At 42.5% G+C, this 27,356-nt stretch overlaps 1 protein-coding gene across 5 annotated transcripts in view; it reads left to right on the top strand.

The window, feature by feature from the left end:
* Positions 1-27,356, top strand: part of TLK2 (tousled like kinase 2) — a 43,792-nt gene that overhangs the window by 586 nt on the left and 15,850 nt on the right. Inside the window, exons 2-13 of one of the 5 annotated variants that reach the window (XM_048926965.1) lie at positions 1,473-1,561; positions 3,298-3,363; positions 10,339-10,410; positions 12,617-12,686; positions 13,781-13,824; positions 14,838-14,933; positions 17,652-17,819; positions 18,368-18,463; positions 21,305-21,397; positions 22,762-22,872; positions 24,217-24,353; positions 25,809-25,961. In XM_048926965.1, the coding sequence (XP_048782922.1) occupies positions 1,481-1,561; positions 3,298-3,363; positions 10,339-10,410; positions 12,617-12,686; positions 13,781-13,824; positions 14,838-14,933; positions 17,652-17,819; positions 18,368-18,463; positions 21,305-21,397; positions 22,762-22,872; positions 24,217-24,353; positions 25,809-25,961 (1,187 nt within the window). In that variant the 5' untranslated portion in view covers positions 1,473-1,480. Of the gene's footprint in view, positions 1-1,472; positions 1,562-3,297; positions 3,364-5,748; positions 6,022-10,338; positions 10,411-12,616; positions 12,687-13,780; positions 13,825-14,837; positions 14,934-17,651; positions 17,820-18,367; positions 18,464-21,304; positions 21,398-22,761; positions 22,873-24,216; positions 24,354-25,808; positions 25,962-27,356 lie in introns of those variants that run through there. The other 4 variants (XM_048926967.1, XM_048926968.1, XM_048926966.1 and 1 more) reach the window with 4 other exon arrangements.

The raw sequence follows: 27,356 nt of genomic DNA, 5'->3' as shown, positions 1-27,356 counted from the left end.
TCGAACAACGCGTGCCCGTGTTTGGAGAGAGGGGCCGCGCGTCGCCCCTAAGAGCCGTCGGGAGGAAGGCAGGGAGGGGATGCCATCCGCTGCCACCAGGGATGGATGGGTGGGTGGGTGGGTGGAGGAGGGCTTTCCCCAGACCCCTGCGGGCAGAGGGGCTCAGGGCTGGGGGCGGTTTGGTGCGACCCCTTCCCAGCCGGGCTGCCCCTTCCCCAGCCCGGCATCCCCGCTGTTCGTTCCCCATAAAGGAGAACAGAGATCTTGAACACCTCTAGGGCTCGCCTGTCATTTTCCTCACTGCACAGATTTCCTGTTTTGAAAACTAGGCTGATAGCTTTGTTGGAGCAAATAGTAGAAATGGGGTTCTGTGGTGACTGCGTTTGGTTGTTGAGGCTCGTTGCCGGTTGGGGAGAGCGCTTGTGAATGATTGATTCACTCAGCCCTCTGTAACTTAGAGCTGCAGCATTTGGAGGAAACAGCAGGGACAAAATGGACAGTTAATAAAAGGAACAACTGTATGCTGCCTGATCTAGAGGGCACTTGCTGCCCTTCAGGAACTTTCCTCCTCACATGCGCTTCTTTATACAGCAAATCTTTATCTTCTGTCCTTTTTTTTTTTCCCTTACCTTCGTCTGGGAAATGAAACTGGAACAGACATTTCTGGAAATGATGGACTTGATTGGTGCATTTGGGAAGATGCGATTCGCAATCAAAATGAAAATTGAAATTCGTCCCTTTTTTTTTTTTCTTTTTTTTCTTTTTTTTTTTTCCATAATTCAGTATCTGCATTTTACATTTTATGATCCTTCACCTCTTCACACAGCCGTGCTTGTTTGGTCGGTTGTTTCTGAACCTCTCAAGTGATGGCATCCATGGCATCAGATTGCTGAGAGGTACCCTGGGTACATCCAGTGTAGAGATGCAGCTGGGGGTATCCAGTACTTCGTAGCAGAGAGATGTAAACATGCATTATTTTCCTCTGCCAATCCCTTTCCGTGCTTGGAAGAAGCAGAGCTGTTGTCAGTGAAATCTGGAGTTTTGGGAGACCTTCTGTTTTAGGGGTTGGCCAAAAATAAATTCTGGGATGAGGATCTTTGCTTTTTTCTCCCAGTCATGCAGGATGGATGGGAAGCTGTGAAGCCTTTAGTCATAACGCTCTGGTCCTGTGTTTTCCTTTTAATAAAGCATCCAGTGGGAGAATGTGACATAATTGGTTTCTTGGATTAAGAGATCTTGAAATGGCTGGTGCTACAGAGAGAAGATGAACCTCTCCATCAGGGTTGTGGTTTACGTACAGTGATATGGTGACAAAATCATGCTGTTATTACATGGCAATCTCGTATTTCTCTTGCAAGAAAATGCTCTCTACATGGTTATGAAAACAGGCGCTTTTGAGTCTTGTCGGTGGCACGGGATCTTAAATCTCTCCTTTCCTTGCATTGCATAATCTGAACGTTATTCTCCCACAGCAGCAGAAATGATGGAAGAATTGCATAGCCTGGACCCACGAAGGCAGGAACTACTGGAGGCCAGGTTTACTGGAGTTGGTGTTGCTAAGGTGAGTACAGATACCTTCAGTGAAAGGCATGACACCCTGCACTGCATTCTTTTCTTCCTCCCCCCTTGCTAATTTTGCTTTGCTAGCAGGATGCGTTTGTATCCATAGCTCTGTTTTGACTGCTGATTTGTCTGAAGTATGTTGAAGAGGAATGAAAATGGGATCTCTATGAGCAGATGCGGTGTTATATGGAAGATTTGGGGTTCCAAATAAGTTCTCAGGAGTTGCTCCATCTTAAGGCAGCTTGCACTCCACTAAAAAAGGACGGCTTTGTCTTTGGGAATCTTACCTGTCTCTTCCTTTCTCCAAGTATGCATTTGGGAATTGGATTTGGCCCCTTGTTGGATACAGTTTCAAGTTGATTGTGTTTAATACAACATGTAACCAGGCTGAATATTTTCAGGAGTTTGTACACACAGTTCTTTCTGGGTACAACGTGTTGAAATTGCCTACTTTCTTGGTTGCATGAAACACACCCAAAAGTACTTGAAGGTAAACTTTCCCCTATCAGTGATCCACAGCCTGCTGGTAAATCCCATCTTTGTCCTCATGTACAACTTCAGAACTACCCAGTAGCTGGTTTTCTTAGGTGAGACACCTAACAACAACATTGTGTGGCTGCTGGACGTGCTAGCATTAAGTTATTAGCTCTCCAGATGTTGTTGGTAGTGCTAAATTGATTTCCTCTCTGAGCAATGAAATGGTGGCAGAACTCATTTTAAACTAGGTCAGTGATAAGGAGTTTATTTTTCATGAAGGTGCTGAGTTTTGAATGACAGAAAGGTGGAAGGTAAAACAGCATCTTTGCAGTGGAACTTTTGGAAGCTTCTTAGCACTGTTTTGGAAAGAAACTTTGTAGATCTGCATTAGAAAAAACTGATAGTAAATCAGAGCTTTAAATTGGTTTAGTTTGAGTGCATACTTTTTCTTTATGTACTTCAGCCAGAACTCAGGCAAGGTTAAGTCTTGGAAGAGAGCATGAAGAAGTAAAAGATCCAGTTTTGAAGCAGTGTAGTGAGGGTGATTAACACTGAAGTCATTAACGAGAAACTTTCAGTTACTGAAGAAGGAATGTGGGCTTTTTTGATCTTTTTCCCACTCTTAAGACTTCTGATCTCAGGGCTTTTACAAGTTTATGCTCTGTAATGTAGTTATGATCTTGAAAGATGTTTTATACAACGTTACAACTTTTAATGTACTTTCTCATCTGTTCTTGCTTCTTCCTCCCAGTGTAGGTAGAGTATAAATAAAGTCAAACAACTTTCCTAAGACTTAAAATCATAGAGACTGCCTTTGTTTAAAAGAGTGCCAACATACTCAGTGCTCTTGAAAAACGTTAGGAACTGCTCCTTTTAAAGGAATAACCTTTAAAGGATATAGGAAAGCAAGGCTAAATTATTTTCTGTGTGTCTAGTCTGGAAGCAGTATGCACCCTTACTTTGTTCAGGTGAATATTAACAAATCATTCTGTTACTAAAACAAATCTGAGTGATAAGTCCTCATTTCTTGGAGAGCACGCTTTAAGCAAAGCTCTTCGCTGGGTGTTTTGCCCTGTTATGTGCAGTGTTACCTCATGTTGGTCAGTAAACTGTTAAAGTGCATTTACACAATATATATTGATATACTTGCTAATTTGCAATAGATCAGCCAACCGTTGATATGAATTAGCATGACTCTACTATGTTGCAGCAAGTCTTGGTTGCAATATTAATCTCAGATACTACATTCCCTCCCAGGTTGGTGCTTCAAATTCCCTCCCTACCCCCCCAAGTCTCCGTCCGTCATGCTCCGCACTGGCATTGGTAGGTCACTGTCTTCAAGGGAATGTGTTGGGAAAGCTGTGATACAATTTGTGTGATTCAACTGAGATTTGTAGCCCTCTCCAATTAAATGTTGAAGGAAAGCTACCTAGAGTAAATTAGTGCCATCTAGTGGGACTGGGACTGGCGCATCCTCCTGGGATAGAGGTATTCTGTTGCTGTTTATTGCATAAAAGGAAGAAATGTCCTCTTAGATGCTCTCCTATTGGGTAAATGCAGCAGGCAGTTGCAGCTCTGAGCTTCCTGCCTTCCATTGCCTTGTTGTGCTGCTCAGTGTGCTCAGTTACGTTTCTTTAATGTTGAAAAGTACAGGGTATGTTTTGAGCCTGCATAAAACTGACGTGCTAGTTGGCATCTTTCATGGAACAGCAGCTTTAAAGACTATTTTTCCTTCTTGTTTGCAATCAAAGAAATATCTGCATGCAATTCTAAGTAAAACGATTAAGAATAAGTTTTTGGTCTAGAAACTAGGAAAAAAAAATGCTCCTAGCCATCAGGGTCACAGGATTCTGTGAGTGCCTTCCAGTAACAGTAGTAGAGCACAGAAATCCTAAACTGTTCTGGAAGCAGCTGTGGGCTGTCACCTCCCGTGGTGGCTGAAGGCACAACCCAATGGCTGAGGTCGTTTGCAGTCCTAAATGCCACAAAATTCTGTTGCAAGACTGTGATGAATTTTCTTAGTAGTTGGAGAATATACTTCTCTAGAAGCTTGGAGTTAACACATGGAATTTATGAGCAAGGGATGTTTCTAGGCAACTGTGATAGTCCTTGTGGTGCATCCAGGTCACCAGATATCTAAAGCATCGCCAGCTTTCTGAAGCTCTCTATTCCTGCCATATGGTGAAGTGCCATTCTCCCCCAGATTCACAGAGCAAGTCCTTGAATTAACATGTGACTGTCTGACATCTGCAAGTATTCTTGTTTATCTGGCTCTAGTTTGTGTTTATGTACATAGGGGAAATTTAAACATGTTCACTTGAGATATTATTCTGGCTAGTCATCTTGGGCATCTTCCTTGGGTCAGGAGGTATAGAAGGCAAAAGAGTTTGTTTCTGGAGATGGCATCCTTTGGTTTTGTCTGTTAAGGTACCAGATGGGTTCGCTCACAAGGATGGGTGTCATTTTCAGAGGCTTCTGCTGGATGAGGGTTGGAATAGGTAGTTGTGATGGGTGAATTCGTGTGCATAGTTTGCTTCAGGCTTAGCCAGGCTGGATCATGTCTGCATTGTGGGTGTTTGCTGCAAGTCGATAGTTAAATGGTCTTTAAACTGAACTGTGTGCAGCACTTTGCTGTAGCAAACACAGAAAGGCTCAGTATTTCTAGAGGGTGACTGGCTCTGTTTTTGTGTAAGACAAGCATTGGTCTTGGTGGCAGCTACTGCTCCCTTTCCTCTCTCTTTGAGGTATCACAAAGAGGAAAATGAAAATAACCTGAAGAGTGTCACTGACGTTGCAGAACATCTGCCTCCAAAAAGAGAACAGCTCAGAAAAAAGAACAGCTTTTTTTTTTTGTGTGTGGCTTGTTTTTATCCTTTCTCTGATGCTGCAGGATAGAAAGTCTCAATCAGTTCAATAACCAGCAGTTGTGTAGTCTGCTTAGCAATGTTTTTAGCAACACAAGTTACCAAGCTGAGAATTAACACACGAGCGGAATTGTTTTCTTTGGAGGGAAGCAGAGCTGCACACTGGTAGTCCCTGACAGGTGTCACATGCCACCAGAGGAACTAATTAATAAGAGTTTTGAACCTTTGATATAAATTTATCAGCTGCAGAAAGTGCCAGGACTTGGTGCCAGATAGCTGAAAACTGTTTGGATGTTTCTTTGGGCAGTGTTCTTTATTTCTAAGTCGTTGTCTAGCTGCTAGAGTTCAGAAACAGTTATCAGATCTCAGTTCTGCTCCTGCCCCTGAATTGAGGTTCGGGTTGAGTTGTGTGATGTTTCTGTCCAACTTGCTGTCAGTAAAATAATCATCTTTTTTTCTAAGAGAACTCTTGAGGCATAATGGGGCTCAAGCAAATCCTGTTACAAATTTGTTTACCTATCATATGCAAGGCAGGGTTGCTGTGCACGGCCAATGGTAGCTTAACTTCTCATGGCAAAAAGAAAAACCTGTGGCATATGGGGTGATATGGGGACTTCGTTATTGGCCATAATGTTGGTTAACATTGAGCTTTTCTAGAAGCATCTCTAAATTCTCGCACTTTAGAGATTCTCAAAATGAGATGAAAATGTTTCCTAAACCTGGCCCATGGATTAGAATGACTGGAAGAGCATTTCTCTGTGGTGTAAGCCTGTGGAGTCAGCAGTAACTTGTAGTGGGACAAAGGACTGACTTTTTCCCTTTGACATCTCTTGATTTGCTGCAGAATTCAGAATAATTTGGGCTGCATTGGCCTGAGGTAGTGAAGCAGATCTCCGCCACTGAGTTAGCAAGAGAGTTTTGCAACGCGCGTAACTCCACATGTGAGACTCCAGCTAGGCAGCTTGGATTCCTGGAGCTCTCTTCCAGTATGAGGAGTTGCAGAACACAAAATGGAGGCTGCCCAACGGAAGAGGCGCAGACGAGCCTGGAGCATCGTGTCTGGGAGCTTGGAGAGGCTGGGGATTCATGCGAGGCAGTGTGTAGGCTTGAACAGGAGGTAGGTAAGGGAGGCCTGAGTCAGACTAACTGTGTTACAGGAGATGCAATGGGATCTATTATCAGGCTGAGTTGTTCCTATTGAAACTTCAGCCACTGTGCCTCGTTTGTGGCATTCCCAGGGCTCTTGCAAAGGGAGAAATGACTAACTGAGTAGCTTGTGTAAGTGGACAGGTTTTCAATTCTCGCCTTTGAGTGGGAGTCTTGAAAGGGCCTGCTGCTCCTGCATCCAGTTCTCAACATGGAGGTTTTATTGTGCACAGGTAGGCCACTTAGAGCAGTTGAAAGGTGAATCACAAGGGAAAAGAGCATGCCAGCTTATCTCAGAAAAATTCCTCACTGAGGAGGAAGTGCGTGCTGTTCTTTTGCTTGTCATTTGGGTACACACCATAAGAACTGTTAGCTTCTTTCAGATGACCCACGTATTTCAAATGTTTGCTGAGCCCCATCGCCATTCCCCTTGATGGGGTATGGTGGGTGAGTGGGCTGAAAGTGAGAGCAGAGCAGTGCACTGTTATCTCAAAGCAGACTGCTTGAAAAGCCTGATGCCACTGCAGGTGATTCAAGAAACAAAACTCATAAGGCCTTCCAGTGTGAACTTGTGCAAGTTTACTTTCTCCTCCTGCTTTCCGAGCTTTATTCTGGTGTTAGTACTCTTTGCCATTGCTTACTTACTTTTTCCCAAAATTCAGGTTCATTCCTTTAATTCTTTTTGTGTCATGACCACTTAAAATGGAACGCTAAATTAAGTACTGAACATTTATCCAGTGTCAGATGCTGAGTTAAATATAAACAGCCAGGAATGATAAAACATAAATTTGAAGATTTTTTTAGTGTGCACACGCGCTCCCTCACTGTTAACTAAAGGGCAGACACTCAGATGTATAGTTTCTCATATCCGTTGCCTAAACCTGTTGCTTTAAGTAGTTGATAACATGAGGTTGTGTGTGAAAGTAGGTATGTAGCTGGAGGATCATGAAAACTGTCTTCTTCCTCTTGCATAAGTATGAGAGAAGAGCAGTAGCAGTGAGTGCTCCTTAAACATTGCAGGTACTGCATCTTCATTGCTGTAAGTGCAACACATCCTAACGAGCACTCTGTGTTTTTGTAGTCTGAATACCTCAGAACAAGTGGGTTTTTTTGCTAAGTTTGACGTGAACAAGATGCTTTAGCTTCTTGCCTGTAAGACAGGCCTGATGCTTTGCTGTAAAAGAAATAGAAGCTGTAGGCCTACTTGAAGGCAGTCAAGGGAAGCAAAAACTCATTCAGTGGAATTAGGTCAAAAATTGTCTGCAAAGGATTTTGCATTTGTTCACAAAATCAGTAAACATGACAGTGAACTTGCAGATACTTACAAACAGCTCTCAAACTTTGCTCTCCTGATTCTGTAATAAAGTACTCAGTTCCTTTTCACCATTTGTGTTCCTTTGTTGAATTCGATTTTATGATGCTGTCAGTGTAGTTTGTAGGGGATGTTCTACAGTAATGGGAGAATCTGTGATCAGAATGGAATTGCTCTTCTGTTGATGGCAAAAAAGTGTTTCATTCCAAGTCCTCTAGAGCAGTAGGTTGCACATGTGAAATAGTACAGATAGCTGTCCTCTGGAGGGGGAAAACCATTAGAGATTTTGTATTAGGCATTTCTGGAGGCTGCTTGCATTCCAGATCTTAATATTCCATTGGGAGGGTGGATGGTGATAGGACAAGGGGGAATGGTTTTAAACTGAGGCTGGGGAGGTTTGGGTTGGATGTTAGGAAGTTTTTCAGCCAGAGGGTGGTGAGGCAGTGGAACAGGTTGCCCAAGGAGGCTGTGGGTGCCCCATCCCTGCAGGCATTCAAGGCCAGGCTGGATGTGGCTCTGGGCAGCCTGGGCTGCTGGTTGGTGACCTGCACACAGCAGGGTGATGGAACCAGATGAACATAGTGGTCCTTTTCAACCCAGGCCATTCTGTGATTCTATGATTGCATGAGTTTCAACCTGGATTTCTGAAAACTCTTGGGGTTGTTTCTCACTATGGATGCCTTCATCAGCTTATTATTACAGGTTAGAGTGCAGTGCAGCCCGGCATGGAGAACATCCGTTCAACCGCAGTGTTCCTGAAAAGCTCAAATGTGGCATTTTGGGAGCAGCTGTTCTTGTCATTTGCTATCCATGTGCAAAATGGAGGCAAGGAAATTGAAGCAAATGTGGGAACAACTTTCACTTTCATCTTCATGATGTCACAGCCCCAACCTGTCCGTCTTAGACCAGCGAGTGCTAATAGGCTGAGATGCTTCTGTTCTAATCAAGCTTTCATGCTCACACAGAAGGTTGACATTTCAGCCATGCTGCTCAGGCTTGATTTCATGAGAGAAAGTGAAGCGTTGTAGAGGGACAGCATTTGTGTAGTTTGTAAAGAATGTTTTTACATGGGTGAGAAGGCTAGCTTTCTATCACATTTGCCATAAGATGTTACTTATTATCACTGAGAGCACAAATGTGCTTAAGGTTAGTGTTGGCACTTCTGTTAAGTCCTGTTGGCCAAGAAGTAAATGGCCAGGACAGCCAAGAGTTCTAACAGTAAGATCCATGCCCCATAACAGTGGGAAGGATTGGGGATGGGGCAGTGTGGAAAGCTTGGTTGTTAGTATAGGGCACAATGAAACGTTAAGCTTTGTATCAGTGAGGACACAAGGTGAAATGTTCTTTGTGCTAATTGCAAAGTCTTGAGCTAATTGGACAATGAGTTGAAGGGAGTAGGTTCCTGTGCAGCCTAATGTACAGGTCTTCTTTTAGCAGGAGGTTAGGCTAGATGATCTCCAGGGGCCCCCATCCAACCCCCTTAAAGAATATCATCTGCCGTGCTCCTAAGTAATTTGATTCTGAACAAGATACCTGAACATGGAGCTTCTTGTTGTTCAAGTGTAGGTTGCTTGGGTTTGTTTTTTTCATTTCTATTTTTCATTTTTTCCTCGGAGCAACTAAGCATGTCCTTTAAGGAGAAACAGATTCGCTAGTTAACATTCACAGTGTCACACAGAAAGTAAACAGAACTGTTGCTTTGTGTGGATGCCTGCTTGGAAAAGGGATTCGTAATAGCTAGGTTGTGTCACAAGCTTCATTGTATGGAGGTTGTCTTTCTTATAAGTGGGGAAGGGAGAATTGCTACCCTCAAAAGTAATCTATTGTGGGATCCTTCTGTGGTGCTCAGGCTTCTGCACTAACCCTCCCCTAAGTCTTCTGTTCAAGCATGTAATGAGAAGCGGCTTTGCCTTGAGGAAGGGTTGGTTGGTGGGAAGTGCTTACTGCAAAAATAAGAATGCCAAAATAGAATGAATCTTTGGGAAAAGATGCTCCCAAGTTATTAATGGAGAGATGGCTTTATCGTGTCATTCTTCCTGTTAATGCGTTCCATCAGTAATTGTGGATTTTGTTTTTATATCTTTGTCAAATTTGTCTACATTTCTTGAGTTTGGGCTGTGGGAGGACACTTTTGTGTCAGAGCAATAGGCTAAAACAGTGACTTTGCATGATTCACTTCTCTTTCTTTCTTAAAAACAATTTTGATAGCGATTTTTTAGAAAATAACTTTCCAAAATGCTTGGATACCTAAAGCTGTAGGTGTGTATCCAGCAGAGCCTGCAGAGATGCAGTCAGACTCCTGTAGGTATCTGGATACTGTTTTGATAAAGCTATTCCAGCCTCTTGGGTTTGTGCATCAGCTTGCTGGGAGCGACTGCTCTTCTGGCAGTTCAGCTGTGGGCCCATAAAATAGCCTGGTGAGAGGGATTGTCGTGTGGGTGACAGTTTTACTGCTGTTAACACAACTTGTTCACTTTCTTAGTGGAAAAAAATATACATTAAAAAAAAATTAAAGAAAAATCGGTGGTGCTGCCAGCATCTGATACCAGCAATGTATGCCTTGCCTCTAAAGTTGTAGCCGAGGCCAAGCAGATGCTTGCCTAAAGACCTGTGCTTTGAACTAATGCTGCTCAACAGATCAGTTTTGTTTCTCAAGCCAGTTAGCTGTCTTAGACCTTTTGAATGCTGCCTTGACTGCTTTGTGACTGTGGTTAAATAGGAATTAAACTGATGCAGAAATAGACATAATTGCAAAAGCCAAATCAGAATACAGAGAAAAAGCTGCCTGGCTTCAGTCTTGTTCCTCATGACTTGTGCAGTTTTTAGTGCACTACCATGTGTATAGATATTTGACCCATGTTGCTGCTGTATCCATGTGGCTTAGTGCAGCATAGTTTGCCCAGAGATGCAATGTGCGATAGAGTGTATCTGCCTTGTAGGGAAACTTTCTAACTATATTTGCTTGTTTTCCACTAGGGTCCATTAAATAGCGAGTCTTCCAACCAGAGCTTATGCAGCGTGGGTTCTCTCAGTGATAAAGAGCTGGAGGTAAGCAGGCACAAACCCAAACAGTCATCCAGTTTGAGTTAAACACGATTGGATTGAAAGTGTAGAAGGAATTTTATGGGAACAAGCACAGCCTTCGGACCACGCTGTGAAACAACCCTTCTTGAAGCTTCCCACTGCAACACATTTTACCCAACCTCCCCAAAAAAAACACAACATTCATAAAACTCAGCTTATGAAATTGTTTTCAGCTGCATTGTGATTTGTTTGTGGGTTTTGGATAAAGTTTTGGCCAAACAAAAAGCCAGAGAGCATTAACGGAAAAGTTTGCCTTACCTATCAAAAATGTGGATTTGCAAAAGTCTCTACAGAGCTGAGTGTTCTCATGAACCACTCTGTAGAATTGTGGGGAGGTGAAAACTGATCCTTTGTCCCCATTTAAACTCACTGCTTTAGTGTCAGCTGTTTCTAAACACTTGCTAAAGCAGCAGTAAAATGAACTGCAGAGTTAATTTTTTTTGTTTTAAAATCACACGTTCAAATAACAGTGTCTCAAATTAAAGGCCATTTTCTTATGGCTTTAAAGCTCTTTCCACCCAATTACCAGGTAAGTTGTGGGCCATATTTCCTTCTATTATGTGGCATTACTGATGCGAGGTGTCTGGTGAAGCTAAGTCATTCAAGAACAAAGTATCTGCAAGTACAGCTGAGAGTGAAAGATTGAGCATTATGTCTTATTTTACTTGATTTTTGATCAGCCTGTGTGGAGTGATTTAAATTGACCAAGCTTACATAATCAAATCTTCCATTCCTGGCTTTTCAGTCTATAAAAGATAATGTTGTGTGTAATTTTGGTTATATAAATGTACTTGAGTGGAAAAACAACTGAAACTGACTCTCATTAATATGCCTAGAATTCCACGGAGGCTGTAATGTGGGGCTGGTGTTGTTACAGTCACTCCAGCATGAGTTGCTCTTCGCTCAGCACTGAGGAGGCTTTTTCATTCACTGGTACACATGCTGGAGCTGGTGCAGCAACTCCCTCGATTGTTACAGAGGTTTTTTTAGCCTCTTAATTTTAAAAAGTGCTTTGCAGTCACAGTGGTCACCTCAGTCTTAACAACCCTTCCATCATCTTACCAAGATAACATGACAGCGATGGCCTGGTTGGTGATGTGGGACCAAAGGTGTCCAGCATCTGCTGGGGACGCAGCCAGGTTTGGGTTCTGGCTGTGTCAGCTTTATTCTTTTCATCCTATTAAAGGAGGTAGATTGATTTCTGTGCTTACTGTGAGCAAGTCTTTTGGCAGAGGTCTTAAACAGGGTACTTTGGACTTTGGTTTCCAAAGAGCACGAAGCTTAGGTTTACCACAAACTTTCTGCCCATGCCTTTCCCTCCCCCAGTGTTGTTTTGCACGCTGTGGTTTTCCTCTTGCCCCTGGGCTGCAGCTTTGCAGTGACTAAAGCGATTGCAAAGTCTATAGCTTGGAAATCATTTGGGACTCTTTAGGATGGGTAAGAGATTCTTTTGCTAATGACACGGTGATGGAAATGACAAGACATCTCTCTTTCCAGCAGCCTCAGTGAGCTGTTTCCAGTGCTGTGTTTCCTCATGATCTCAGCAGGGTTGGCCACATATGTGACTCTGGTGACACACAATGCACCATGCCAGTGTCCCTTTTGCTCTCACCTTAATGAGAACAGATGCAAAACAAACCGAATCCAGATGAAGTGCTGCATCTGTGGCAGCTTTCTCCTGGCTGCCATCTCAGGGAACTCTGCCTTTGTTTGTGCAAGGTTGCAGATGTGCACCAATGGATGGCACAATTCTGAAGCCGTGTGCAAACAGCTTCAGGAAGATGAACTGTCCTGTCCTCAGTCACCCTGCGCCCCTTGTGCCAGTTCTGCAGTCATCCTCAAATGGTTTACACAGATTGTTTTATTTTTACCTTTTTTATGTGAACTTGTTCTGCTAACTGTGAGGCTGGCATATTGCAACTAAAAAGAGGGGGGAGGGGAGAGGAAATTAACCTAATTTCTAACCGAGTTCTGTCCATTTTGCAGTGCTTGTATCCAAAGGTAGCAGCTCTTTGAGAGCTATTGTTTCTTTAAGTACCAGCAGTAGAAGCAAATGCACCAGAGAAATGAAATGGCCACTGGGGATGTGGAGCAGATTATTGTGTTTTGGCATTTTCTTTAAACTTTGGAATAACTGCAGAAATGTTAATTTTCAAGTATTGTTTAACAGACTCCTGAGAAAAAACAGAATGACCAGCGGAATAGAAAAAGGAAAGCAGAAGCGTATGAGACCAGTCAAGGTAATCCATTTTCCTGACCCAGCTGTAGGATTTCTGGATGGTTGGTGATTTGTGTGCGTTTGGCACAGTCAGTGTCTGAGGAAACTAATGGCTCTTCTCAAGGGTGTGTGTCAGGCAGCTTGTGGTGAACTGCTCCGTGATGGTGTAGTTCTCTTCTGGGAACCTTGTTGTCCCTATTGGCAGGAAAACACTCATCTTCAGCTTATTTACCCAAATGATTAGAGTTTTTGGGACAGACTGCCCAAAGGCTTAATATGGCATCTCTGCAGTGTCGTTCTGGTCCCATGTCACTATGCATACTGCAGCCAGGCTTCAAAATACAGGATGTACTCTCTCTTGCCTATTTGAGACGTATGCCTGCTTTGTTAAAGGAGGTTCTCACCATAACAAATAGGGAACAAACTGTACTTGAGTATAAAGCAGACAGTGCTGACTCAAAGTACTGAGAAGAACCAGAGTGTTTTGGTCCAAGTTCGGATTTCCTATGGGGCACAGGAGCAGATTTATTTCTTTTGTTCTTCAAAAGAAAGTACTGAGGATTGCGTTGACAGAATGGCTTTGATAACACTACAGTAAGAGAGAAGGGCTAATTTTTAATGAGGTGCTATTAAGCCACTGCTAGTTTCTTCTCTAACTTTTACAGGGATGCTTGTGAGAAATCTAATGTGCAGTAATTTATGTGAAGGTGATGGAGTAAAGTAGAGGTAAAAGTACCCTTTGCTCTGCCCTCATCTTGAAGGAAAGTTTGGAGAACTGTGGAGTGTCCAGTGAGGTTTTGTGTTTTTTAAGTCCTTCAGCAAGTACAAATGATGTTTGATTAGATTTGACGTGTTTGGAATTGAGAGTTAATTGAATTGTCAACTCTAAACCCTCCCAACAGCCACACAGAGCTGTAACCCTGGGGCAGTCTTTTGTTCTTTAGAAGCTTCTGTTATGGTCAGTGTTGCACCTAAAGAAGTACAGGGAAAGGAGTGTTGAAGTGCAGGAGTAGTTTTCAGAAAACTATTTCATAATTTCTGTTCTTAATGTGTGTGTGTGCGTATATATACACATATATAAACTCTTTGATTTTCATTCTTCATTTTTCTTTATAGGAAAAGGCACTCCTAGAGGACATAAAATTAGTGACTATTTTGAGGTAAGTATCTTTACATAGATTGAGAAATCTGATTGAATTCGTGTTGTGCGTAATCAGCAGATGGAGGTCTGTAACGTGACTGCTGTTACTGATCTGTCCTATTAAATAATAGTTGGAGTCATTGATTGACAATGTTAACCTGATGCATCCAACTGTGGTTGGGTGGGGGATGTGAGATTTTTTGAACGACTGATGAAGCAGTTTTGGTTTTTATTTTAAAGAGTGGTCGTGTAAATGTAGGCCTGGCACCTGGATCTTGGGTGAGGATATTTGTGCTCTTAGCATGCAATCCTACTTTAATACAAGGTCCTGTGCAAAGGAACCTACCTGCCTCCTCCCACACCCCCACCCCCCCCAGCCCCGGAAGTTTCTTCTTCATTTTACTCATTAGCTTTGAGTCAGAAATCAACTGTTTATTAGTGCTCATTTCTTTCCTGGTTTAAGTTTTTGATAAGTGAGCTGTATTGGTGGTTGGTGGCCCTGCCTATGGCAGAGGGGTTGGAACTTGATGATCCTTGGGATGCCTTCCAACCCAAGCCATTCTGTGATTCCATGATTGTGCAGTGCAGAACAGTTCCTGTACCAACTAGACCAGTTGCCCAGCTGCTTACATATCTCATCTTCCACAGCAGCTGGCACGAATGCTTCCATGGTGCACAGTTAGACACACCTCCTCAATTCAGAGAATTGAATTCCTAATTCCGCACAGTAAATAATTAGTGTACAGCCAAGCATTAGCAACGAGCTGGCTTGTATCTTTTGTCTTAAAATGAGAAATGTACCCAGTGCAAATGTAAATGTTTGTCTGAAGTACGAACTTTCGCTGTTATTTTTGACAACAACGCATGAAATTTTAAAGTTTTCCTCCCAGCTTATCTTCGGTTTGTTTAAATGAGTCCCAGGAGCCTGTGTGGCTTCATCTTTAATATCACATTGCTTCTTTCTCTGTTAAATGTACTGAAGTACAGTATCTCTGTGGAATGACTGATGATCAAATCTGTTGCTTTGGTCAGTTTGCTGGGGGAAGCGGCCCAGGAACCAGTCCTGGTAGAAGTGTGCCACCAGTTGCCAGATCATCACCGCAGCATTCCTTATCCAACCCCTTACCAGTAAGTGTTCTCCTGGGGATGGTGTGGGTGGCACATTGCTTCTGTTGGTGGCCGTGCTTCAGGCAGGTGATGATAAAATGTTCTGAACAGGAAGGAAGGGTCTCTTGGTAAGTGGTTTCACTTGGTCTTTAATCACTTCTCTTTGTGGTTTTTTTTTGTTGGTTGGTTTTGTATCATATTGTTGTGCTTTGTTGTTTTGTTTTTCTATAGCTGAAACGGGGTTTGGGCAGCAAAGCTGAATGTTTAGGATCCTGCAGCAGTTGTTAGTCCAGTTGCAAATGATGTCACTATCTGAGCTTAAAGCATCACAATCTGTATTTTTACATGCTGTGTGGATACAGATGGCTTGCTGTCCTTAAGAAAAGAAGGAACTGGTTTAATTGCTGTTACCTTGCACTCTAGTGTGGCTCATGAACTTCTACATGAAGTTGGGAGTATCATGTATGCTTATGTAGCACCAGTACAGTGGTATTTCTGATCTTGATTTCACTCTTTGGGTCTAAGGAAAGATGTGCATACCATCGTAATATTGGGAAAATCTTTTCCTTCTGTCTGTGCATGTGACTTGTGAGAAGCATTCGCGAAAGCTTGCTAAGAGATGTGTATACAAGCACATCTGTTGGTGTTTTTTGCTTAAATAATTCAATTTTGCTGTCTGAGCATTTCTGCACAATCTGAACATGAAGGAATAACCAGTATTTTAAGCTGTTTTTTCACAAGCTAAAGAAATTTCTTTCAACTAGCAAAGCAGCATTCAGAGGCTGCGGTATTTGATCTCTAGTTTTGAACGTTGCCATCACCCTTCTTTAAAATGTTTCAGTATTTGTTGAGTGTCACAGAAGCACAGAGCACTATGGGAAAGGTTCGTACCCCGAAAACCAAATACAAAGACTTCACTGGTTACATTATTCTGCAGAGACCTTTGCACATTTCATGAATGTGTACTGAACTAAATCCCAGCACTGAATTCAATACATGTTACTAGATACTGAAACTCTGCAGTGCTGCTTTAAGGGTGAGCTTCAGCTGTGCTTCTAGATGTCTTGAATGACTATAAGTACAAAATGTATCTATGATTGATCATCCTTGTCTTATTAATTCACTAATACTCCTCCTTGAAAAGAAGTTAATGAAAGAAAGAATACCTCCAAAAGTAGGGAGAGCTCTTTGTTCCAACCTACAGGTGTTTATAATGGGACTACATGAGTCTTCCTTTGCTTTTCTTCTCTGCTTGTGTATATTGAGTAGGTGAAAGTTTGAACAAAACACTTCTCATGTGGTGAAGGCTGATGGTACAGTTAGTTTGGGCTGGGTCAGTTTGTCTCTCTGCTTGAGCAGGTGCTCTTTGTGTTTCTTATCTTCTCTTCTTTACTCTTGCAGCTAAACTTGCAATGTTTGCATATTCATAACAAACTATTATGTGCATTTGCAAGATCTATCATCTTCTTACAAACTGAATACCAGCAGCTTGAGCTAAGCCCCAAAAGTTGGGGGGATGAGTGGAAACTGGAGGAGATGGAATATCTTATCCATTGCAGATGTCAGTGTGGTCTAGGAAGAGAGCGGAGTGTTAAAATGTCTTTCACAGGGAGACAAACCTGTGAGTTAATGTATGCTGTTCTGAAAATTTTCTGCAGTGAGGACTTGCACAGGAATTGTAATGGCATCAGGTTGTTGCATCTTGTCTTCAAATCTCTTGACTGCTTTAAATTGCCTTGCTTCTCCTTTGATTAGAAGAATGATGTGCAGGTCTTCAGCCTCTTGCAAGGTCGCTCTCATATGCAGATGTTCCACTGAGGGAAGAAAAGCTCTTGACATCTGTAATGTTAGGCAGAAAACATGCTGCAGGTTGCAGTTTGGGTTTTAAGAGAAACTAGAGCCTGACCTGACTTCTTGCTTTCTCTGTGCTGTATGCCTGGCCTGGAGTTATGGCTTGGAATGACTTAGATGAGTGCTGCCCAGGCTGCCAAGTCTCAGTGGTCATGGGCTGGCTTTTGAAGTCTGAGTGCTGTAATCAACATGGCTCAGATAACTCTTGTTCTTACTGAACCCCATTTCTGGATCACCTTTGGAAAACGAGTCCACTGTATGAGAAGGAAGCTGGCCCTTGCAGATGCTCTGCATCTTTGTGAAGAACTTTAGGAATATGTTAGTGCTTTGCTTATCTCACAAGTGGTTTATCCCTGCCTTAATGACAGAAATGAGGCTACTTGATATCTGGATCTTGGATGTGGTTAGGTCGCTGCATTTAGCAGTTATGACTTGGTTTACTTCACTGGGGCAGCCAGTTTATTATGACAACTGTGTTAAAATGAGTCCTTAATAAACAAAGTATTGTAACTTCAAGCAGAGTTACACTGTACTGTGACTTCTGCATCTCTGGCCTATATTACCCCACTGGCTCCATAATATTTTCAAAGGAAGGGGGTGTGTCAACTGACAAGGAATTCTGTCCTGTGTGTCCATTTGTTATATTGTTAAATTGCTAACTTCATCTCCTTTTTGATGTCTGACATTGGAACAAACATTCTGGGAATCCAGTTGGAACGATGAGAACCTCACCGTGCTGCCTGCCCATTGCTGAGCAGCTGCTTCACTGACAACAGTTTTGGCAGAGTCAGAGAATCAGTTTTAAAGAAAAAATAAATTTAAATTAAAAAGAAAGGAAAAAAAAAAAAGGAAAAAAAGTTTATTGTCTTTTTTTTGACTGTGTTACAGCGGCGAGTGGAGCAGCCGCTGTATGGGGTAGACGGCAGCACAGCAAAGGAACCGCAGGAGGATCACTCTGCTCTGCCAACGCTGATGTCGGTGATGCTGGCGAAACAGCGGCTAGAGAATGAGCAGCTGGCACAGAGGGGAGGTGGCCTCTGCTTTACTTTTGTCTCGGTGAGCAGCTCTGAAAGGACTTGAATGCCAGGGGATGTTTCTAGTTAAGGGATGGGGCATTTGAAGGAGCTCAAGTGCAGCCTGGTTTGTTGATGACCAAGTCTACCATCTTCTGGTAAGTTCTTCTTCCTTGTGAAGAGTTCTAGGTCCCAGGCTTTGCTTGTTAATAAAACGAGTTGAGTTTTAAGTTAACAATTTAAAAGTCTTACGTAGATGGAAACAGCAGTGTGAGTGCCTGCTTGACTGTGAAAATCAAAAAGAATGGAGTACAGCCTTGCTTTTAGAAGTGTAAATTTTGGGCTAGCTTAATCTCAGCTGACATGAGTTACACTAGGTTTTTTAAAAGCTTTGTCTTTTAGCAGGTTGGGCCAGACTTCTTCAGAGCAGCTGATTCTCTTGTGTTAATGAACTAGAGCATTCTTAAACCTTAACATAAAAGTATGGTACCCAGGCCAGATTACACCTCCCATGTAAAGATAAGTGTATCTGCATGGGCACCAGCAGTCATGTTGAGGAGCATATAACAATACCCTGACTTTCTTTTGCAGGCCCAGCAAGGCAGCCCATCTTCTACGGGATCAGGGAACACTGAGCATTCCTGCACTTCCCAAAAACAGATTTCCATCCAGCACAAACAGTCACAGGTATAGCTTACCAGATGATACATCTCTTGGATACGAGAGTTAAACTTGGTGTAGCTTGTCTTCTACACCATAGACTCAATGTCAAAAGAACTGGTAGTACTGACTTAGTCTTTAACTGTACTGATTAAAGGTGAATCACACTGAACTTTGTTCTTTATCCTGTAAAAGGATACTTCTCAGCTGTTGCTACTGGAGTTTGCTTGATATGTTCCTGAGGCTTTTCTGTGTCAGTATTGTGGCCAGTTTTTCAACTGCATGAGAACACGCTCAGGGGAGGAATAGCTGTGTCTTGCCCTGTCTGTTTCAGTTGTGTTGTATCTTCAATGTTCTTCCTCTCCTTATTAGTGAATACATGAAGTAAATTGTACTTACGGATACCTGTATTTGAGTGCTGTCAATCATGGGTGCATCCACACTGATTACACAAATACCCACAGCCTAGCTGCAAGTTCTTTGTCCTCTGCAGTTGTTGAGTACACCTGTGACCTAGTTTGCCCTGAGAAGGTGAGACGTGATGTCTTCTTGAAGGTGCTTCTCAGCAAGTTCAATGAGCTGGAGTCAAGAGGAGGAATAGCTGTTTTATTTGTGCCAGTCTTGTGATTCCTTTTATAATCTGTTAAGATTCTTCTTGTGGCGTTGCAGCAAGACTTACTTCTAGCTGTGTCATCTTCCTCTGTTGCATAGCAGGACGTTAAGCTTTACCTACAGTGCATCTTGCTTGTTTGTTCTTCATGCCTTCTCTTAATCTTCTGATTTTCATCTCTGATTACTCCATGAGTGACCCTTCCCTCCAGTGATTTCTAAGCAGTCGGTTTTGTGTCAGTCATTTTCACACATCAGTTTGTGTCAGATAGTTTCACTGCTGGGGCAAGTTCATTCTCCATTTCCCCAGCAGGTGGTACAAGTTCTTTGTGCATGAAGAATTACTGGGGATGCTAACTAGCTAACATCTCTGAGACCTGTCGTGTCGCTGGGGTCAGCTCTGTTGTCTGTATTGTTAAAATGCTGGTCTGTGAAGATCCCTGCGTCTTGCTTGTGATAGAATGATGCCAAGGCTCAAGTACCTGCCAGAGAGGCTTTTCAGATGTCAGCTTCTGCTATCCCAACATCGCTGCCTGAAATAGTGGTACCAGCTGTAGTGAGCAAGATATTCTTATCTCCTGTGCTCAACAAGCCTGCAGCATCCATCTTCCCTAAGAAAGGAGATGTGTTAGCTTAGTATGCTTTGTGCCAGCACTCAGCTTCCTTGTATTTTCCAGAGATGCAGATGTAGTAGATGCTTAAGGCAAAAAATCTGTAAAGATGCTTGCCTGTGCGATGAGAATATTGTACATTTTTATGTTTTCTCAAACTATTTGAGGTTGATAGATGGGGAATATAAAACACTCAGAGATTTCCAGCTTGAATTTCTTGGCAATGCCAAAAGCAAGGGAGGATGAGCATAATTTCCCAAGCGTTTTCCATCAGTGCAAGGGCTTCCAAGTTCTCTGAGGCAAGGTGAGTTGTGGTGCAATAAATCACTGTGCATGTAGAAGCATACATCCTGAAGCATGACATCATCTGACACGGTGCAAGCATGTATGTGCATCTGACGAGTGGATGTAACAGTTACTGAAGAGACTTTTGCTGCTTGGCTGAGTGGATGCAGTCTTGAGTTCTCAACAGCCACAGAAGTTTTAGCCTTGCGTGCCTCCTGCAGGCTGTCAGGCAGCATCAATGAAGTGAAGGCAGCAGTGAGGTGACCTGCCCGAGCCTTCTCTGTATGTTGTGGGATTTAGGCTCATCTTGCTTGAGATGCAGTGCTGGCAGGTGTTCATTTTGATCTTTCCCATACTGGATAGAGAAGTAATAGTGTTCAGTCTACCAAGTTTGTCTCTTGCTTCATGGTGTTAGCTTCCAGGCAAGCCTGGAATTTGGAGAGCAGTTATTAAGAACTCTGCAGGTAAGTCTCTGCTAACTCTTCTCAGAATCAGGATAGTGGCTTTCTAGCTGTAAATGTGAAATCTGTGTTTGCAGACAAGGAACAAGATTCCCTTGAGCTCTTGTTTGTTTGGTTTTTTTAGATGTTATGTTCATGTGCATACTGACTTATTCCCTACCAATGAATTGGAATCCTGAGTTTGAAATATTCTTGTTGCTGCAAAATATAGCATGTCTTTTGTATTTTGTTTATGGACGTAACCTATCATTGGGTGAAGGTATTTGATATATGCTGCATCTGGTACAATTTTCTCAACAGATTACACTCAAAAACAGTAAAGGTTGGGACCCTTCTGTGCAAAACCACATCAGTTTGTTGGAAGGAAAAGCTTGTGCCTAATTACGTAAATAATGTCAATCTGTTACATTTTAAAATAAGCACCTGCATTTTTGGCCAAGACTGAAAAAAGCCCAAGCACATAGATATTGTCTTTTGTCTAGCCAGTGGTTGTTCGTGGCCATCGATTTGGTATTCCAGCTGAGGGGTGACTTTTAGTGGGTTGGTTTTCATTTTTGCCTTGTGCAGGTTGTGTTGCAGTGCAGGAAAGGGTGCTGAGTGTTAGAGACCACTGTGGGCTGGGCAGAATTCAGCTATTGAAACAAAACTGACAGTATGTGGAGGTGGTGGTAGCTTGTTGTGTCTGCATTCTCCAGAGCAGAGCATTAGGCCTTTGTGCTGACTGTCCAAGCCTCCTATGTTGAAACAGCCCATCATGCAATAAGAGAATGAAGAGTGGAGGACATCCCCTAGCCTGGGAAATGGGAGGGGATTTCAAGAGGGTTATTCTGTGATGAAATGTGCTAACTGTGAAATATCTGCTGTTCTTATTAAATGTGGTTTATGGTGGTTTTCCTCTACAGTCGGACCTCACAATGGAAAAAATATCTGCACTAGAAAACAGTAAGAACTCTGACTTGGAGAAGAAGGAAGGGAGGATAGATGACTTACTAAGAGTAAGTATTTGAAATGGGACAACTCTTCTAAAAGCTGCTATTTAAAGATCCCAAGTACACCTGTGCCAGCTGGGCTGCAGTGCAGCATTTTGTGTACTGACCACTTGCAGAGCCAGCACTCACAAGGGTTAAAAGAATCAGTCACCTCTTACTCTCAAAATAATTATCTGGTTTGCACTCTGCTTGGGCCTGCTTGAATCCACAACCAGGGCAGCTGTAACAGCATGGGTCTGTAGTGCAGAACCATTGTAGCTAAGCTCAGGTTTTTGTCTCCTCAGCAGGGTTGGTCTTTCTTTGATCTTTTGCTCTCTTGTTGTGAGTTTTGTTAGCTAACTTAACATATTTCTCTTCAGAATTATGCCCTTCTAAATGCTGGGGTGCTGCCTGCCTCTTGCTTAGTAGCATGTTCTGCAACCTCTCAGTAGGGAGTTCATTCTGAAATGTTGATTTATGAATCGGCGAGACAAACAGAGATGAAGAGCACGTATTTTGGTCAAACCTAAAGAGTGCTCTGTATCATTAGTGCTCTTCAGTAAAAGATGAGATCCTTGATTTAAAGGTGTTTTTCTTAATGGAGGAGTTGTAGTTGATCTGCCTTTCATCAGCTGGAGGGGCATCTCTTGTGAAGTGCTGAACAGGATTAGAAAATGCACTAAAAGGAGAAGAGCAAAGACTGTGTGTATATCTGGTCTCAGTACCTAAAAGCTAAGGCATGGTCTTAGAGATGCACATGAAAGCACACGTGGCTCTGTGGGAAAACAATCCACGGAGCAGGATTTTTACTATCAGAAAATCAGTTAAAATCAGAAGCTGTTGGTTGGAAAAGGAAGAGTTAAATTTAACTTTTTATCAGTGAAAATAGTAGCACATCAGATACCACTGTGCACTGTGGCAGTGTTACTGGGAGAAGTCTATAGCAGGGCTAATGGACAGTAGCTCAGAGGAGAATTTAATTGAAAATGTGAAGTCTGTCCTTTTACTCTGCCAGTATTGTGGCTAAAATGGAGAGGATACTCTAGGGTTGACTAAGCTGTTCTGAGATAGCTGTGACAAGGTCTCAATTGCTTTAAAAATAAATAATAAAGTCCTTGTGCTTAGTTTCTTTGTACCTTAGTTTTTCACGTGTAAAAGAATGATAACACTTTTATAGGGTGCTAAGGTCTGAATGGGTTAAAAATCCAAGAGCTTTGCTTGGATGTTTAGAGAAGAGAAACATGGCCTTTTTGCATTTTTTCTTTTTCTCCTTTATCCTGCCTGCTTTGCTCTCCTTTATCTGATGCCTCAAGCTAGCTTTCTTTCTAGGTGGTGCTCAGCTTGGCTCTCACTGAGTGACTTAAAGGCTTGTCTGCTCTGTTCTCTTTTAGGCCAACTGCGATTTGAGACGGCAGATAGATGAACAACAAAAGATGCTGGAGAAGTACAAGGAGAGGTTGAATAGATGTGTAACGATGAGCAAGAAGCTCCTTATAGAAAAGGTGAGCAGCAGGCTGCAGTCACAGCTGGTGCATTTGAAAGCTTCTCTATCTTTCTTGGCAGTGAAAATCTGCTCCTATTGCTCTGGTGATAAGAGACAACTGGAATTTTGTCTTGAATTGTTTCTCTGCAAATAGGAATGTAATCTGAAGACTGAAAGCATTCAGAATGTTTGGTTATTTTTGAGTCTCAGAGATCTCCCTTGCTTAAGTGAAATAGTCTGAGCTCTAAATGCAGCAGGCATTACTTGCTTTGACACTTGTATATCTGAAAAGCGCCTTTGTCCAGCACTTGCTGTACAGGAGCAGCGTCCCATTGTGAAGTGAAATTGCCAGATCTGCTCTGTGACACGGGCAAGTGATTTAAAACTTTCTTCTTTCAAATGACGGAGCTGGAGATCATTGCTTTGTACAGTACTTAAAATAACATGAAAAAGACTCTGAGAAAGTGCCAAGCTGTTGTTTACAGGCATCTAGCTTGCTTCGCTGTTGAAAGATTTGCAGATTTCCTTTTAGTTCAACAATGTGGGGTTTTGATTCTCTTCCACCTGTTGGCCAATAACACCAATTGTTCGTGGGCACTGGATGGGCACAAACACCTGGGTGCTGGCCAGCGTGGGCAGTCTGTTTGGTTTGCTTTTGTCACTGAGCTGATTGTTCTTGGCTGAATGGGACTCCGTTTTCTGGGAGGATTTGTAACTCTGGGCTGTGTTACGTAGACCTGGCGTTCAGATAAGCAGTGTGTAGCTCCAGTGAGGAGCTGTGCTGGTTCATCTTTAATCTTAATTGACTGAATCTTTGCTGTTCTCACCTCAGGCCTTAGAAACTTTCTTTCACTTACTGGAAATACTCTGTGATGGAGACCACCACCGCTTTTTTTCTGTTGGAGCCTTAATTGAGGCTGTCTCTTCTGGGAGTGCTGTTTGGCTAGGATTGAGTTGGCTTATCACTGTATCTTAGTCTTAATGTTGATTTGGGGTGCGTTTTCCTCCTTCACCTCCTATTGGAGTGAATAAAGGCCTGATGAGAGACGTATCTGAAGTCCAGCTAAGCTACTGATGCAGAGATAGTTTTAATCCTACTGTTAAATTGAGTTTCAACTGATGATAGAATGGGTGAGCAGCCCAAGCAGTAACGGGAAAGAAAATAGAAAGCTGAAATGCCAGAAAAGAAGCTGTCAGACTGCAGAAGCACCATCAGTAATTTCACCAATAAAGTTCAGCTGGTTTCAAGTAAGCAGTACTGGAACAGAGCAGAAGGTGCCAGGGATTGGAAGTGAGTTTAGACAAGGCCTAACTCTTAGCTGCTAATCTGAGGGTTTTATTTTAACACGTGTTTTGTTTTCAGTCAAAACAGGAGAAGATGGCGTGCAGAGATAAGAGCATGCAGGATCGATTGAGGCTGGGCCACTTCACCACAGTGCGGCACGGGGCATCCTTCACTGAGCAGTGGACAGATGGCTATGCCTTCCAGAACCTCATCAAGTGAGGACAGTTTTCTTTACCTACAGGGACAGAAAAGGAGAAACTGAGCAGTAGTGTGTGATGTCTTGCATGTCAAAATGGGAGAACGGTGTGACTGATGCATGAAAGGATCAGACAGGGACTCTGCTACAGACAGCGAGGAACCTTTTAGTGAGAAATATGCTTGCACTTAACTCCAGAGACTTAAAACTGGAGTCAAATTGTTTGAGTTGGCCTCTGGATTGGAAAGAAGCAGACTGCCCTGTTAGGTGTTCTCAGTGCACCTGTCTGGCTGTGCAATGCATAGAGTGTGGGGAGAGGGAGGCCAGACTCTCATGTGTATCCGGAGTCAATCAATTTGGTTTGCATATCTGCTTATATTCCTCCAGGAAAGTTGCTTATCTTCCCCCCCCCCCTCCTCCCCTCCCCCTTTTCTACCTTCTAACTTTAAAAGGAAAAAAAAAAAAAAAGCTTAAAACAGAAAATCCATGCTATTTAACTTTTTTTGCCTTTTGGTAACTGTGATCAAAGTAGCTGCAGAAACCTGGAAACGAAGATCAGACCCCTTTTTATGCAGGATATTAATGGAAATATCCAGTAAATTCCCACCTGGCCTCGACCTTTAAGTAGGACTTGGCAAATTAATTGCACAGAGAGAGCTGTGTGTAATCCATTAAAACCATCTAATTTTTCTGTGGTCTGATAGAAGGTGCACATGTTGTTGGGTGCAGATTGTGAGCATGCTAATATTCTCCTTGGTTTGTGCTGTAAGACATGAAGAAATACTTCTGGAATCCTTACCTGCAATCTCAGTCTGTTTTAAACTGTGAATTAAGCATCTGAATTCACAGGTCATTTAGTTTGTAATTCCACAAATGCTTTTATCACTGTAAAATTACAAGGCAGCTTTATGATAGTCTCCCCTCTGAAACAGAAGGACTCTTTTCTTCGTGAAATTGGGGATGGTGTTAATTATGCTTCAGAAAACTGAGGATAGCTGAACTGTACCCTTAAAGCATAGGGATACTTTCTCAGACAGTGCCAGACTTCAGGAACAGTTCAAACAGGAAAGTCTAGGATTTAGAACAGAGTATTCTAGGAAAAAAGTGTGTGGAAACTTAGTGACTTACCATAGATCCCTGGGTTTTCCATGAGGTTAGCAGCTCCTTGGTTTTGGATATCCTCTGCATGAATAAAACCTTTCACTGACTGAAAGGTTTCTGTGGGGCCGGGAAAAGAATCCACTTCTATGTGAAAAATACCTTGGAAAAAAAAAAAAATAAATCTGAGTCAATGTTTGGCACATCCTCCCTTTCTGAACAAGAGTATTTTGTTGGTAATCTAAGAGTACAGCTGATTGGAATTCATTGCTCAAGTCTGCTAAAAGCAGATGCTGAGGACGACTGAGTACATTCCATTAGTTATCTGCTTTGTGTTTTGTTTGTTTTTTTTTTTCTTCTGCCCTCATCTTTCCAGGCAACAGGAAAGGATAAATTCCCAGCGAGAAGAAATAGAAAGGCAACGAAAAATGTTAGCAAAACGGAAGCCACCTGCCATGGGCCAAACCCCCCCAGCAAGCAATGAGCAGAAGCAGCGCAAGAACAAAACCAACGGAGCAGAAAATGAAACGTAGGTTCTGTGGCCTTCTTTGTGCCTTGCAAAGCTGCATGCTTTGATTAGAGCACAAAATATCCACTGGGAAATGGAATCTTGCCCTTGCCTCTAGGCTTCACTACATGCACAAATGAATAGTGTGGAATTAGCCTGGCATTCAGAAACATCTGGCTGCAGTTCTAAATAGTTTTCATTGGAGTAAAACATGGATCATTGCTGAGTCCGGAATTTTTGTGAGCTTAATTTCTTTTGAATGCAGTAAGTTTTCAAACTTGATGCAGCAAGAGAGCTGAAAAATGCGATGTGCAAAACAAGTAAAAGACTTCACCCTTAGTTTTGGTAACACTGTACAACACTTTGCTTAAAAAAACAAAACATATTCAGGAGCTTTTTTGTCTGTGTACCTTCTGGTGAGGCTGTTCAAAGAATGGGTTTGGAATGCTGAGGAAAAAGGTGCTCTATAAAGACAGTGCATAATAGGTTGAACTGTATCCCAAAAGCAGTTCTTTCCAGATATTTGAGTGAGGGAAATGGAAGCATTATTTAAGTACTGCTGTCTCATCTCACAGGAGCCCTGCTTCTCTTTTTCAGGTTGTTGATACTTTGGGAATGCTGGTGCTCTTAGAGAGCAAAGCTTCTCACAAGAACTTTTAGTCGTTGCTCTTACTTCTTTAAAAGTGTTTGCTACTTGCAAATTGAAGCCAAACCCTGAGCAGCTTGTTTCTTGTTGGAAATCACATTAAGTAACCTTATTGTAAATAAAACTGACTCTCAATGTGCTGCTGAGGCACATGACCTAGTTTTCCTTTCTTCTTTTTCTCCCCACTCTGGGCAGTCAGTACTTCCCTGTAGCTTCTACAAGTCTACTTTTCAGTCATCATTTTATTGCTGTTGGCTAATACCATAGTTCTCAATGACACTTCTCTTTTTGCACTGTTAAATCTCCTTGTTATGGCCTTACTTAGAGGTTGTGGAGCCCTTTGTATTCTTGCACTTTGCACTTTGAAAAGTGCATATTAAACAAAAGCTCCCACTCTTTTTTTTCCCACCTGCAGCAAAGGTGGCACATGGTTGGGTTAGCTGTGTGTTTGAAATGCTCTCACTTGCCAAAGTGGTGCCCCAGGTAAGGATGCTGAGACTGGTCAGGTCTGTATAGGAGTGCAGTATATGCTTCCTGCAAATATGTAGCTTGAATGGAGGTCTTGACCCCTCACTGTGGCCAAGAGGGCTTAAAAACAACTGAATACGCTTTAAAAGCTGAGTTTTTTAATGGCAGTTGGATTTTGGAGAAGTAAATTGCACGTGGCCACCCATCTGAGCAACAACATAATGCTTTCCAATTTGTGTAGTGATGGTTTTGCCTAACAGAAGAGTGCAGCTGCACTGAGGCTTATGCTGTTGGCATGGCAA

Source organism: Lagopus muta, chromosome 25 (assembly GCF_023343835.1).
Source record: "Lagopus muta isolate bLagMut1 chromosome 25, bLagMut1 primary, whole genome shotgun sequence".
Taxonomy (NCBI): domain Eukaryota; kingdom Metazoa; phylum Chordata; class Aves; order Galliformes; family Phasianidae; genus Lagopus; species Lagopus muta.
This window is presented reverse-complemented; position numbering and strand designations above follow the sequence as displayed.